General features: G+C 43.1%; 2 protein-coding genes across 3 annotated transcripts; both read right to left on the bottom strand.

Moving 5' to 3' along the window:
* Positions 1-542: 542 nt before the first annotated feature.
* On the bottom strand, positions 543-5,808 carry hoxa1a (homeobox A1a). Its single transcript, XM_044138771.1, has 2 exons — positions 2,420-5,808; positions 543-1,613 (listed from the first exon to the last, which is right to left on the bottom strand). Exons 1-2 carry the CDS (start codon positions 3,024-3,026, stop codon positions 1,231-1,233), a joined length of 990 nt encoding a protein of 329 aa, XP_043994706.1. The 5' UTR covers positions 3,027-5,808; the 3' UTR covers positions 543-1,230.
* Positions 5,809-8,929: 3,121 nt separating this feature from the next.
* On the bottom strand, positions 8,930-11,378 carry LOC122843750 (homeobox protein Hox-A2a-like). 2 transcript variants are annotated; one of them, XM_044138770.1, is made up of 3 exons: positions 11,060-11,374; positions 10,420-10,639; positions 8,930-9,855 (listed from the first exon to the last, which is right to left on the bottom strand). In XM_044138770.1, the coding sequence occupies exons 2-3, from the start codon at positions 10,526-10,528 to the stop codon at positions 9,134-9,136; spliced, it is 831 nt and encodes a 276-aa protein (XP_043994705.1). In that variant the 5' UTR covers positions 10,529-10,639; positions 11,060-11,374; the 3' UTR covers positions 8,930-9,133. The 2 variants fall into 2 exon arrangements, with proteins under 2 accessions (XP_043994705.1, XP_043994703.1); XM_044138768.1 differs by having other exon boundaries at positions 10,420-11,378.
* Between the last annotated feature and the right edge of the window lie 2,604 nt (positions 11,379-13,982).

The following is a 13,982-nucleotide window of genomic DNA, read 5'->3' as shown; positions in this document are numbered from 1 at the left end:
TTTATTTATTTTTTGGTATAGGTGTAAGTTTTCACAGTTTATCTTGCCATTAGGTTGGCATGATGACACCCCCGTGTAACTTGGTGAACTTAAGAAGCTGAACTGACACTGTGACACCAGTCAATGGCCGTAACCTCGATGTTTCAATCGATATATTTTTGTCCCCTCAGTAAGCTGGGAGCTCGATAAGGTTGCCATCATAGAAGACGCTGACATCCTTGCTCTCGGATAAACATGCCTTTATTATGCCAATAGCTGTTTACTCCAGGGACTGGAGCGCGCCAGGCCGCATACATTGACAGGTCTGGACGGGTGAACAGACACGTGGAGTTTCTCTAATTTCTCCTCTATCCTTTTGTCTTATTGCTTTAAAATATTTGTCAAGCGGATTTAGATTCGATAGACTGCTTAGATGGCTTTGAGTCCCCATGTTACGCTACATCATTCCCAATATCAACCCTGCAGGAGACAAAAAAGGAAAGTGACACAGAGGAAAAGATTTATATTTAAACGTACTTTAATACACACGATTGACCCGTAAATGCCTCTCTGGACAAAACACTTTACATTCGTCCCACTTGATTAAATGGAACAGCAGATAAAAGCCTTTCACAGCCCTGAAGGACCGGCTCCGCAACTGATAAAACTCAGCGCCCCACTGGTGATACATGAAGGCTTTACATACCATGCAAATCCCATATAGTACATTCAAACAGTCAACACACACGCGCGCGCGCGCACAGACAAAATAAAAGACAGAGGTGACAGCGATGAAACAGCTACTGTAACTATTCATTCACTAACGATAAATAAACGAGGTCATCTCGTTGATTGCGTGATGCCCCATTAACAGCATCGCCTGTGGCCGGTGGTGCACACATTTAGCACTTTTTTTTTTGAGGTATTTGTGTGTGTGCAGATTTGTCTCTTTATTTTTAAATAAAGCAGCACTGGATCAGGGTATAGGGCATAGGGGTGGCAGTCTTTCCACTTAGTTTTGTAAATGGGAAGCCATATTTTCAGCAAATAAACACATTTCAAATCATGACTGGACAATAGTGCTTCGTGCAGACACGTTAGTGATTATACAACTCTAAAACCTTGAAGCCATTGTCCGCATTATTGGGAAATGTCCCAAAAGTCTATAAATGTACACGCGAATATCGTTCACAACAATCTTTAACTCTGGTGGTCAGGCTCACGTGGCCTGAAGAGGTAAAGAGTTGGTCCTCAGTTGGAGGCGTAAGTGTCAGTGCCCGTGGAAGACACGGTGGAGGATGAGGGGGAGGGAGTTGAGGGGGAAGATGAGGTCGACCTCTCAGATGCTGCATCGTCCATTTTCTCCGGGATGATTTCCTCCCGTTCCGCGGGGGGAGCTTTGGCCGGCAGCACCCCCTCCTTCTCACGCTTTTTCTGCTTCATCCTCCGGTTCTGGAACCAGATTTTTACCTGAGTCTCATTCAGCTGCAGCGCGGCCGCGATCTCCACGCGGCGCGCCCGTGTCAGATACTTGTTGAAGTGAAACTCCTTTTCCAGTTCTGTAAGCTGCTTGGTGGTGAAGTTGGTCCGGACTGTGTTCGGCTGACCTGCGTAACCGTATTCCCCGGATCGTCCTGCAGACAGAAGTGAAGGCTTTATCCTGTTCTCTTTAGTACCGTAAACAGTTAAAATACCCCCAATTAAAGTAGTCTTGTTTTACGCATCTGGAACCACTTTTACGCACCAGAAAATTGATATCTTCTCCCGCAAACAAAGGAGCACTGGTATTCTAATTAAGGTATGCCATTGCGTTTCCATTAAACACTTAAAGTTCTAAATTTGAGAGTGATAAAAGTTCCTTTGGAATTTAGTTATCTGAGCGCTGGAAAGAACACGTAGATGTCAATGTTACCCTACAACCTCATATCTAAGCAGCTTAGACCAAGCAAACTTGTTGGCAGTTTCCTTCAAACATTGGTACTCTTTTGATATACGTTTAAGGTTAGCTAGGTTGTAAACCCGAGAGAAAAAAGTTATTGTCTTTATTCAGCCCAAAAACATGTTGCAGGATTTTTTTTAAATTATTTTTAGCCAACACGTCCTGCCCAAAATGTAAAAAAAAAAAAAAATGTCACGCTAAATTTCCATACTCGATCAACAAACATCAATAGACGTCCATAGAGTCTTTTCACTTATGTAGTGAGAAAATGCTCACTATTGTAACATGATTTGGAACCTCTTTTGACTTTTGAACGTCTTAGGCCCTTTTGACATAACTGTGTAAAATACCAATACACAAATCTTTCTCTAAGTCTTCATTTTCGTTTTTCAACTATATGTTGACAAAGTTTCGAGGGAAAGTGATGTCATCGTTTCTAGGTCTGATCGTTATGTATCATTTCTGCTGTTAAAGGAGCAGAAATGATACCCCCCAACTCACCTGTTTTCGGTGGATTCCTCTTGACCTTCATCCAGTCGAAAGTCTGCGCAGAGGAGGCGCCCTCCGACAGTGGTGAACAACAAGCCTCCAGGTGAGCTGCGTGCAGAGGTGACATAGGGTTTGAGCCACTAGGGTAATGGGGTGCTTGTTCGTGTCCGCCTCCGTAGGCAGCGTGGCTATACTGCAGCTGGCCCAGTGGGGTGGCACTGTAACCGTGGCGGTGCTGAGGAACCACGGAGGAGGGTAAGTTACCCGAAAACATCAATGGACCGCACTGGGGAAACGCAGCTCCAGAGTCCACTTCCTGGTTCAGCGTGTAGTGGTTATATGTTGCGCAAAAACTTTGGGGCCCATAGCTGGAGCTGCAGGCCGGGTGGGCTCCGTAGGAGAGACCCAAAGTGTTTGCAGAAGACTGGTAAGACGCCGGCTGATGGGGGAGGCTGTCAGGAGAAGTCCTGTTTGCCATGAAGTGCTCATCCGCCCCACAGCTGTTGACAGCAGCCCCGCAGGACTGGAAGGCTGTAATCCCGTGGTCCGAGTGGAAAGCCCTGATGGAGCATGAGCCACCTTCTCCGCTCATCACCGAGTAGTCTAAGAAGCTGCTCATTGTGGCATCGTTCTCCGAGGGGCTGAGGAACCGTCCTCTCCAACAAACGCCCTCTAACCCACCCTTGCCCAAAGTGACCGTGCCAACCTTTACCTATACTCTATCCTTATCAGTGTTGGAAGGAGGGGGCGCGCACTGACCGATATCAATGAACGGCTGCTGTCACGTGGCTACAGGTCAGCCAGTGAGGCACTTGTCCTTATCCCCTATAGGACGGTGACAGATTGGTGTTTGAGGGGCTATTTAAATTCCGAGCGCTCGTCGATCAAGGTGACGCGCGACGCCGCTAATGTATTGGCCGAGCAAACAATGAGCTAGGAGGCAGACGGAGGTGGACAGTCCCGGGGTCGCATGCGGGGAGCAGGGCTGCTGCAAGCAACCCCGCTGCGCGCTCCTGCACCGGTGGAGAGATTAACTTTTCATCCTCTGCTACCTCAACGTGAGGACGGCCCTGCACTCTGACCCCAGGTAGCCTATTTTTGGATTAGAGCGTGTGAGGGTGTGCGTGTGTCCTGCTCGAGTGTAACAGCGGCGTTGTCACATGCGTAGCACCGTCAGTCGCTCTTGGATGGATGGCCAAGTGTGCGTGCCCCTCTGTGTGTCTGCGTGTGTGTGTGTGTGTGTGTGTGTGTGTGTGTGTGCGCGCGCGCGCATACTATTGCCGCGGGGTACATATGGGCTATTAATGTCTCATTCCGATGCGAAATGTTTCACGCTTGAACATTATGGGATTTTACTCTGCAAATATTGTCACAGTGTGACAGAAAGGAAGAGGCAAGAACATCGCCCTCCCAATACAGACTGAAATGAGCAACGTTTCCTTTTCTATATTTTTCTTTTCTCTTATTTTTCGTTTCTTTTCTTCTTTTGTTATGAACTGTTAGATGTAGCAATAGAAGATATAGAGGTGCAATTAATTTAACTTCTTTCCGTCATTTCATACCTGTTTTTGTTGCAAGTATGTAGAGGAGCTGGGACTGACCCCTGGCTTGTACCTTCTCAGACAACCAATCATTACTTTTTTTTTGTTTTTTTTTTGTTTTTATCATTCAGTCATCTCTGCTGTAAGGTCGTGTGTTTACAACTACTCCAACTAATAAATTCTATTAGCAGGAGGAGAGAACAGGATGAAATACGAAATCATCAGATATCAGACTATATGGCACAGTTTTTGTAAAAGTGGAAAGTTGAACATTTTATATCTGTTTTGCTCAATAATTAATATAAACACTTGACTTTTAGATAGATATAGCCTGGCTTGTTCACAGTGTACATGGAATGTATGTTGGAATGAAATGGCATTGAACTGGTATGAAATGGCAGCATCATTGTCAAGAAATCTGTGTTTGCCTGTTGTACACTCCACCTCATATAGCAGCTGGAGGCGTCTCCAGAACTTCCTCAGACCAGATAGGAACCAATGAGGATACTGGTGTCGGAAACTAAAACCAGAAATCATATCAAGACAATGTTATCGTTTTATCCATATCTTTATTTTTAGTGAAGTCGTGAGGAAAGTGAGGCAGAAAACCTCTAGTAGGCTAAAATAAATAAATAAATACATTTGTTGTCTACCTGCTTATTCTTGCAGGGGTGGGAGGATTAAGGGGAAATTGGTGCCAGCAGTCATTGGGTGAGGAAAAGGGTTTCCGGTCCATGACAGGGCAGCACAGAGACACACAGGGCAAATAAGCCATGCAGAAGCACTTAAAATACCAATTGACCTAAGAGTCACCTGCTTGGACTCTAGAGAAATGCAGAGCACTCATAAAGAACCCTCACATCCACACTGTGAACATGAAAACTCCATCCACAAAGAGCCTAGGCTACGACTTGAACCCAAAACCTTCTTACTGAAAGGTCGAAACGCCAACTGCGCCACTGTGCAAACTCCAAATATATAAATAAAAAAATAATAATAATAAATGTTAAAACTCACCGAGGCTTGTTTTCTGTGTATTTGAGACTGTCAGGCCGGGTTGGTGGATCACCCACTATCACATAACATTCTCCATTCTGTGCATGTAGTTTTACTTATTGATGCAAGACAACAATCTGCATGCTTCAGAGTTAGGCAAGCTTCTCAACACTATCCTATAAAGAAGAGCATGCACACAAAGTGCATTTCACACTACGTCGGGGTAATGACCAATAAATAATAATAAATATATTGTGGAGACCATCTTTTTTCTCTGACTTGTTAAATTGGGTGTTCAAACGTCAGGAAAGAAGCACCAACGAATCTTACTTGTTACGTTTCATATAAAATGTCACTCCAGGATAGACAGAGGAAGCAGATATTGTTATTAACAACACTGAACTGTGACCACAAACAACAAATATTTTACATGCCTGTCGGTTTTTAGTATACTGATTAAATTGAAATTTTAAATTGAAACAACTTACTTTTTAAAAATCTACCCTTTTAATCCTTTTAAAGTGGAAGCTGGCACTTATCAAAAATACAAGATAAAATGTTAGAATTTCAATATTCTACACAAGAATATTGATTTATTATTATCATTATTATTTTAACTTAACTTCAAACTTAACTGTAACAAAAAATACCACAATAAAAGCTGTGGTAATTCTTCTAAGGCTTTTGTCTGGGTTCGAAGTTAATAGTGGCCCCCGACCCCCGTACAAAATCTTTAAGAGACGCCCCTGTCATGGTATTTTCTTAAATCTCCTGTCCTGTGCATGTAGTTTCACACGACACACACACACACACACACACACACACACACACACACACACACACACACACACACACACACACACACACAAAACTCTTTGCCTTAAACTGGTAGTTGGTTTTTGATCTCATTTCATTGATAAAATAACACATGAAAAATAAAAAAGACATACAAACCGCAACTGAATTAGAACGACGTATATTCCGCCTCATGTTTGGGTTGTCAAATATGATGAAGAGGCAAGACAACACATTTACCATTAGGATGATGGGGTATTAATTTTTTCATCTCTAGCAGGTCAGAGGGTCTGCGATCTACTGTGGTTTCACTCCCACATGTATTCATTACGCATGTACGGTGATCAAATGATATAATAATGAGAGGATGTCTTAAATGTGCCTATAGCCTGAGGTGTGAGTGTGGGCTGATTATCCTGTTAAGATCATCAAATAAAGCTGCCGGAGAAATGAATGGCCGCAGAAAAGAAGAGGAGTGAGAGAGAGAGAGAGCCTGGAGAGCAGAAAGAAAGAGAGGGAGGGCAGGGGTGTGGGGTGGGGGTGGGGTATGCGTGGGAGACTTGCGGCAGATGCACAACCTCTCACCGAGGAAGGAAAAGAAAGGGGAGGGAGAAGTAAAGGATCTCATGGAGAAGCGAGCGCCCCCAGAGGCCAAGAGAAGCTAAACACCCACAACGCTGCTGATACAGAGTTCCCCTCATACCACTGAACGGCACGTTGGCGTTTTTTCAAGACTGTAGGTCGCCTTCTTTATTCAATCTGGGAAATATGTTTAGAAAGTGACTTTTTTTTTAAGGCCTCAGCTTCAAATTGAGCACTATCAAAGAAGTCAGGTTTGGCTAACCTATTACGTCATCGTGGAAAACATGTTCAAATGATCTTTTCTAGGCCGTTGCTTCAAATGTAGTCTTAAGTAAAGGAATATGGACAGCCCATTACACCAACCAACTTCAACAACGTTTTGAACACATTAAGGAGTCAATAAACATCTTTTGTGGGTTTTGATTAAGTAGCTTTTCGACTAAAGTGCATCAAGTTATTTGTAACGAGACCAACATTTTAAATTTCTTATTTTCCTTTGCCTTTTATTATTATTATTATTATTATTATTATTATTATTATTATTATTATTATTATTATTATTATTATTATTATTATTATTATTATTGCTGCAGCTTCTCTGTTGAACAGAGGTTACCTTTTTGAATCTTTGAGAGTTTAGATTTCTATAGGGGAAATGTGACGTCACCATCAAATAAAATGAAAATAAAGTGAAATTCGTTCGAAACTTCCCATCAGCGGAGAGGGGTGGAAAAAGCCCACTGGGTTCAATTCCTCTCCACTCCCACCATCTCCTCTTTTCTCTGTCTCCCCCAGCTGTCTCTGCGGTGAGTGGGCGCAGGCTCCTGCCTCACTGAGCTCGTGGAAAGAAGCAGCTTCGCCACATGCAGGAACCTCGGAAGGCTTTTCACGGCTCTTTGTGTGAGCTGCAGGAGCACAGAAAAGGCGCGCTGTCTCGGAATGATTTGGTTAAAACGGCCTCCTCCACCAGGGTTAGTCGAAAAAACAGGGGGGGGGGAGTTGAATTTACTTTTTAGCCCCATTTCGTGCCCCCCACCCCCCAATCCTCATCATACCCCATTTGCACACACGCAGGTACATATAACTTTTCCCAACTATTCGCCAAAAATAATAAATAACCAGAAACAGTTTTTCAGTGAAAAGTTCGAGTTGATGTGCAAATGTTTTTTAAATCGATTCATTGCAACTGGTGGTTGCATCCGGCTCAAATGTGTTGTGTTGATTTAATATATCTAGTAAAACCCCAATCCTGACGAGGAGTCACACTGAGCAAGATTAGAAATAATCCTTTATTGAATAAGGAGGCTTTAAGGCGCAGCTGAAACACATATACGAACATCCAATGACGTGTTAAAATCCTCCAAACACGCCTAATTTCCTGTTAAACAAGATTAGACAATAATCTCTACTTGAGAAAGCTTTTCTTCGGATTGAATTTGATAAATGTTCAATGTTCCGAAAGGAGCCTGGCTTAAGTTTGAGCGCAGTCTCTTAATCCTGAACCGGCTGCCGCTGCTGCTACTGCTGTCCCTGAGTCATGAGCCGTGTTCAGACAAGCTATAAAAATGAATTATTGCCAAACGCATGCAGTGACTCGGCCCCCTTTTTAGTTTTAAGAGTCGGGGAGTCCCGTATGAAAATGCAAGTGGGTGTTTTTTATTATTTGTGCACATTACGCGACAATTGCTCTCCTTAACGTCCGTCTCTTTCATGCCACCTGGGTGATTTATGAGCTCCTGAAGGCAAACATGGCTCCGGTTATTTGCCTGCAACTTGCACTCAGTGTTAACATCTAAGATCTCCGCAGGAAATTTTATTTATTTATTTATTTTAAAGAAATTAGTTTGGAAGTTGGAAATGAAAATATTGATCTTATAGTTCTCAGATTTCTTTGCACGTTTCAGTTTAGGTATTTTGAAATAAATAAATAAACCTGTTTTGCATAAATATTTCGTAGTTATTTTGTTATTCATTTTTGTTACATTTACATTTATATGTTATCAGATTTCTAGGTTTTGTTAGGAAAATATGTAAGTAACTGCGTTTTTACTCTAAATGATTAGAGGGTGAAATTTATTTATTTATCCATTGATGATTAAAAACTTTTTTCTAAATTCTTTGTTTCATTCAAACAAGTGTTCTGTTGAGGAATGAATGAAAATCGATCATTTATATTCATTACCAACCTGTTGTTCATTTACATAACCTCTTACTCTCGCTTCTGATTAAATGTTTCTTACAGGAAACAAGGAAACGGAGAAAAAAAAGTTCACTTTAGAAATGTCAAAAAGAAAAGAGTCAAACACAAGCAGAAGGATTGTAGCAAGTTAGTTTGTATTCTAACAAAAATATCCAAGAAAACTATACAAAAATAAAAAACGACCCGGTTCCGTATTGACCTAACACTGTTAGATTACTTTCTCTCTCTCTCTCTCTCTGACACACACACACACACACACACACACACACACACACACACACACACACACTCACACTTTCCCTCTTACACCCACACACTTGCAATTTCTATTCCAAGTGATCAAGTTGTTATGGTAATTAAGCTATAAGCAGAGCTATTTCAGTGATTTAGTTCCGTTCTTACCTTGTATTAATCGTCAAGTCAAATATCAAGAGAATAAATGTGCCGCACATACAAACAATAAGAATTAATGCCTTCGTAGCCTGATTTCATACACACATTCTCTCGCTTTCTCTCTCTTTCCCATACACACACACACACACACACCCACACACATACACACACACACAAGAAAAATGTGAAGGATTTTTTTTTTTCGTTGTTGTTTCTGAGTTAATAGTTCAGATGCTGCAGGTCGATTGTGGTCAGAGACTCCGAGAAAAAATAGAAAGTGTCCGCGGAAATGTCCACGGGGCTATCCAGAGACTCCGACAAGCTCGGCGAGGCTGTGTCCGAGAGCTGCAGGCAGGAATCCGAGGAGAAAGGCTGAAAGTCGTGCAAAGAAACATCCAAGGCTGAGGGACTGTCGCCATTGTCCGGCCCAGATGCCGATCCTGGGCCCATTGTTGACATACAGCCCGGAACAGTGGGTGACGGGTTGGGAAAATGTTTCAGATTTTTGTCATAGCTCGCCGCCTCTCCATTATTGTGAAGCTGCTGCTGCTGCGGCTGCTGCGGCTGTGTGTTGTTCTGAAAGGAGCAGGTATCCCTCTCCAGGAGGGGCCCACTCTGCTCGTACAGCAGGCCGCTCCCCTCCTCGTCCTCCTCGCTGTGGATGCCGTCGTCGGCTCCGGGGCCCTTCGCGTCTCCCCCTCCGTGGTTCTCCTTGGTCTGAGTCTGGCGCTTGTGCTTCATGCGCCGGTTCTGGAACCACACCTTGACCTGTCTCTCGGTCAGATCCAGCAGGGCCGCGATCTCCACCCGCCTCGGCCGACACAGATACTTGTTGAAGTGGAACTCCTTCTCCAGCTCCAGCAGCTGCGTGTTGGTGTATGCGGTCCTCAGCCTGCGGGAGCCCCCTCCTCCAGCCGCTCCCTCCACGATCTCAGGCGAACCTGAAAAATAAACAGCAAGGAGATTCTTTAAAAAAGGAAAAAAGAAAAAAAAGAAGGATACAACACTTGCATAACCCCGCTGCCAGTAAAGTTGAGTTTTACATGAAGCAAAATGGCCGCTGGATACAGGCATTTTACCCAAATATAATGCCTGTATTGATATAAACTCCTCATTTGATTCTTTTAGGGACTAAAATGGGTGCCTTCATGTGCGTAAAGCGCTCTAAAACACTGAGGACCATCCTGGTGTGGGAGTCTAAAGAATGCTCCAGCTGCCCTCCTCGGCAAAGGCACTCCATCACTCTTCATTACTGTCACACATCAAAACTCTGCCTCGCCGAGGGGAATAAATCATCTTACATCACCAAACTTTACCCAAACTTTCCCCCCCACGCTTCACACTCATGTTCATCCACCAGAATAAAGCTATACTCAAGCATATGTTTCTTTGTTTTTGTTTTGTTTTTTTATTCATCCGGATTTATTGTCTTTCCTGGAAGGGGCCCGGGTGGCTCCGACTGCAGCAACAGATAGAGAAGGCTTTGTCGGTCAGGATTCACCCACCTTTCGGGGAGAAGCACACGGGTCCGTTGGAGACGGTGGTGGCGGCGGTAGCAGCGGTGGTGGAGTTCGGCAGTTGGTGGTTCCTCTTGGAGGCTTTCTTCTCCCGCATCCACGGGTACTCCGGGGGTAAGGAGGCGGTAGGCAGCGGGCTGCAGCCATCGGGGCTGTGTCTGGGCCGACCGTGCCGCGGATGGCTGCCTGGGTTCAGGCTGGGGATGGTCTGTTCGAAGGGAGGAGGAATCAGTGTCGGGCGTGAAAGCGTCGAGCTCTTGATTGATGAACTTTGAAATGAATCAGCGACAGGGGGGAAAGATGTCAGGCACTCAGCAAGCGACGGCTGACTATTGATAAAACCGCTCTCTCGCTCGAATTCGTAATTCATCTCCGCTCCCTGAGAGCCGAGGAAAGTTTGCAGCGCCGTATTTTTTTTAGAAACGTTGCGGCTCAGTGAGGACGATGAAGAAGAAGAAGGAGAAGAAGAAGAGGAAGAAAAAAGAAATATATATTTTAAAAAAAATCCCCTGATGTGTTTTTTTTCTATTTCAGTGATTACGGCCGTATGGGGACCGAGCTACCATTAAACTATAGAATTCATGGAGACAAGGTTGAAATTGGACCGAATTGCCTGTCACATGATTACCTCTGCCCAATGACAATTTGGGGCTTAATCAAAAGAAGCCACTCTCTGCCTGATTGATCCAAAAGGGAAAAAAAAAAAAAAAAAAAGTCCTCGCTCAGCTGGGCCATGCACGACTGTTTTTATTTACATCTCTGTCCGCTCAGCTCGTCCTCGCCTCGCTCCTCCAGTCCAGTCCACTAAGCCACAAAATGTGTTTTTTAAGAAGCGCCTGACGCTCTCTATTACAGGGAAGGAGACCAGCTCAGGGTGCGCGGATTCGTGCACTCCTCTTTCTCGTATTGTTTGAGGATGTCAGTCGAGAACGCCCCCACCACACACACACACACACACACACACACACACACACACACACACACACACACACACACACACACACACACACACACACACACACACACACACACACACACGCATATACCACAAAGCACACACAGACACAGACACAGACACATTTCACTCTAGTAGCTCTTCTTATTTAAGCTCTGGGGGTGAAAAAAAACTTCACAACTTAAGAGTTTTGTAATCAGAACGCACGTGAGTTGTTAAACATTAATTAAAGCTGTAAAACAACCGCATCAAAATCGACAAAACTGACAAATATGGCCATTTATTATGAAAACATCTAAACTTTGTCAACTTTTTTTTTTGTTTTTGTTTTTTTCTCAAATGAGGAAAAGCCCAAATTATTCCACTAAAGTTTCGTTGAATTGTAATTGAGCAAAGTGAGAATGTGGTTGATTTAAACTGGTTCAGGTGAGGGGCAACGCATGCTCACTGATGACAAGGCGTTCACTTTTCTCAATCGCTCACCATTGTTTGACACAACGACAGACTTATAACCCAAATACAGTTCAAATAGTCAACTTTTTCCCCGGAGTAAAGCTTCGTTTATTAGACATCAGGTCGTGTTGTCTTCCGTCCAAACAAGTCGAAATACGAAAAGACCGCCCACTCAAAGGCGTCTGCTGAGCTCCGTTAACTTCTGGTTATTTTCTTAGACAATGACCAAGTGGTGTTTAAAAAAAAGGCTAGTCTATGTCGTACACTTACGTTAACATAGTCAACCCTTTCCGTCGAGCACATTGCCACTGAACAGGAAAAATAAAATACATATCTGCCTGCCATTCCTAGACAGGCCTATACGAGGACACATAGAATCAAACTATATTGAAAACGTGGTTAAACGGCTAAGATAGAGAATGTGTCACCCTGTATCTAAACCACGTGGAGATGTGCTCGAGAAGTGAAAGGTTCTGGGTTATAAATGGTCAAACTCGTGGACAAATGCATAACAGATGCCATTGTTTACAATCGAAACAGCCTAAAAATGCAGCTGAAAAGTCAGACGTTGAAAGACATAATGTTAGGTTAAAAATGGTTTTGATTAACTATTATTATTATTATTATTATTATTATTATTATTATTATTATTATTATTATTATTATTATTATTATTATTATTATTATTATTATTATTATTATTATTTTGTTGTTGTTGTTGAATAGGCAAAGAAATTATCTCAAGAATAAGACAATATTCTGAAAAGTGAAAGAGGGACAGAGATGCTTAATTAAATGAGGTTGAAATGTGATCGGTGGTGGTCAAATGGGCTAACCTAGCCTAAATTTCAAAATATTTGTTTATAAAAAAATCTGAACGGAACCCATACCTTATAAATAACTTCGACTTTCGTATTTCAGGCGCTAAACCAAAACAAGAATGGACAAGCCTCAAATAGACCCTTTTTAAAAAGACGTTTAAATGGGTCTAGTGTTTGGAGCCATGTAACAGTAGCATTAAGGCACATTTTCGTTCATTCCACTGAAACGTCGAGCTCATAAACCCGTGATGAAACACAGAATCTCTTTTGATGACTCAAAGCAGCCACGATTCCTGCATTCCTCTAAAAGCAGCGTTGGAAATAGTCTTGTTTTCATGTCAGGAGCGCAAAGCCACAAGGCTGCATAAAGCAAAGATTTATTGGACGGACATTGCCACATTTGCTTGGGTGGGGGGGAGGGAATGAGCTTCCCAATGTATTTCTATTATCCTTCCTACCTGAAATGGTCATGGAGCAAGCATAAACGCTGTTACAATCGACCTTTTACAACGAAATCTATTTGCCAGCGTTATTATACTGATGGGAATGCCATTGAGCTGGTCTCTTCCCTTGTTCGTGCTCAGTTTCATATGGCTCTTCTAAACGAATATGTAAAAGCCACATTCAGGAAGTTTTTCCCCTTTTTTATTTATTCGTCTGGCAGTATGGGGTATTTTCGTCCACAAAATATATATCTGTATGTGGCTTATTGAGTAAGAAGAGGGGAAGCAGAGAAGGAGAAGAAGTGGAAGGCCTCTCTCTCAGTTTGTTGCTTATATACCAAACAAAGAGTCCTGGAAGCCTGTGCGCGATCAATCTTACTCGCCAAAAGGTCTGACAGCTCGGTGCCCTCACAACACATTTAAGGCTTCTAACTCTCCCCCGGATCAAATGCAGCCAGGAAGCGCCGAGAAACAGTGGTCACTCAGATTAGAACCGGTTTCTGCTCGCACTGGTAGTCTGTTTGTCGCTGGAGGGATTTTTTTTTTTTTAAGAACAAGAAAAAAAAAGGAATCTGGTCACACAAGATGCGACCATTTCCTCTCTAAGAGCCATCGGTGAGTATGTGGTAAAGCTGGCTTCCCCACCTGGCTTTTATGTTTAAATTCCCATTTTATTTTTATTTTTTTTGCTTGTTTGTTTGTTTTGGTTTTTTTCCCTTCTTTTTTTTCCCTAAGACTTGCATGTCTACGAATGGACCAGTAGCGAGTTGCTAAGAGAAGAGACTGATGGCTATTTTGGAATTGCGCGCAGGCTTTGTGTGCACGGACAAGAGTGGGTGGCGGCATTTAGGGGAGCCCGTTGCGTCCCACACACTTATC

Source organism: Gambusia affinis, linkage group LG14 (genome assembly GCF_019740435.1).
Source record: "Gambusia affinis linkage group LG14, SWU_Gaff_1.0, whole genome shotgun sequence".
Lineage (NCBI taxonomy): Eukaryota > Metazoa > Chordata > Actinopteri > Cyprinodontiformes > Poeciliidae > Gambusia > Gambusia affinis.
This window is presented reverse-complemented; position numbering and strand designations above follow the sequence as displayed.

Excerpts from the sequence above, each read along its gene's own strand:
- hoxa1a (XM_044138771.1), bottom strand. The coding sequence starts at position 3,026 with ATGAGCAGCTTCTTAGACTACTCGGTGATGAGCGGAGAAGGTGGCTCA. Across the intron at positions 1,614-2,419 it reads GAGGAATCCACCGAAAACAG|GACGATCCGGGGAATACGGT; the intron begins GTGAGTTGGGGG and ends TTCTGTCTGCAG.
- LOC122843750 (XM_044138768.1), bottom strand. The coding sequence starts at position 10,801 with ATGAATTACGAATTCGAGCGAGAGAGCGGTTTTATCAATAGTCAGCCG. Across the intron at positions 9,856-10,419 it reads CGTGTGCTTCTCCCCGAAAG|GTTCGCCTGAGATCGTGGAG; the intron begins GTGGGTGAATCC and ends TTTATTTTTCAG.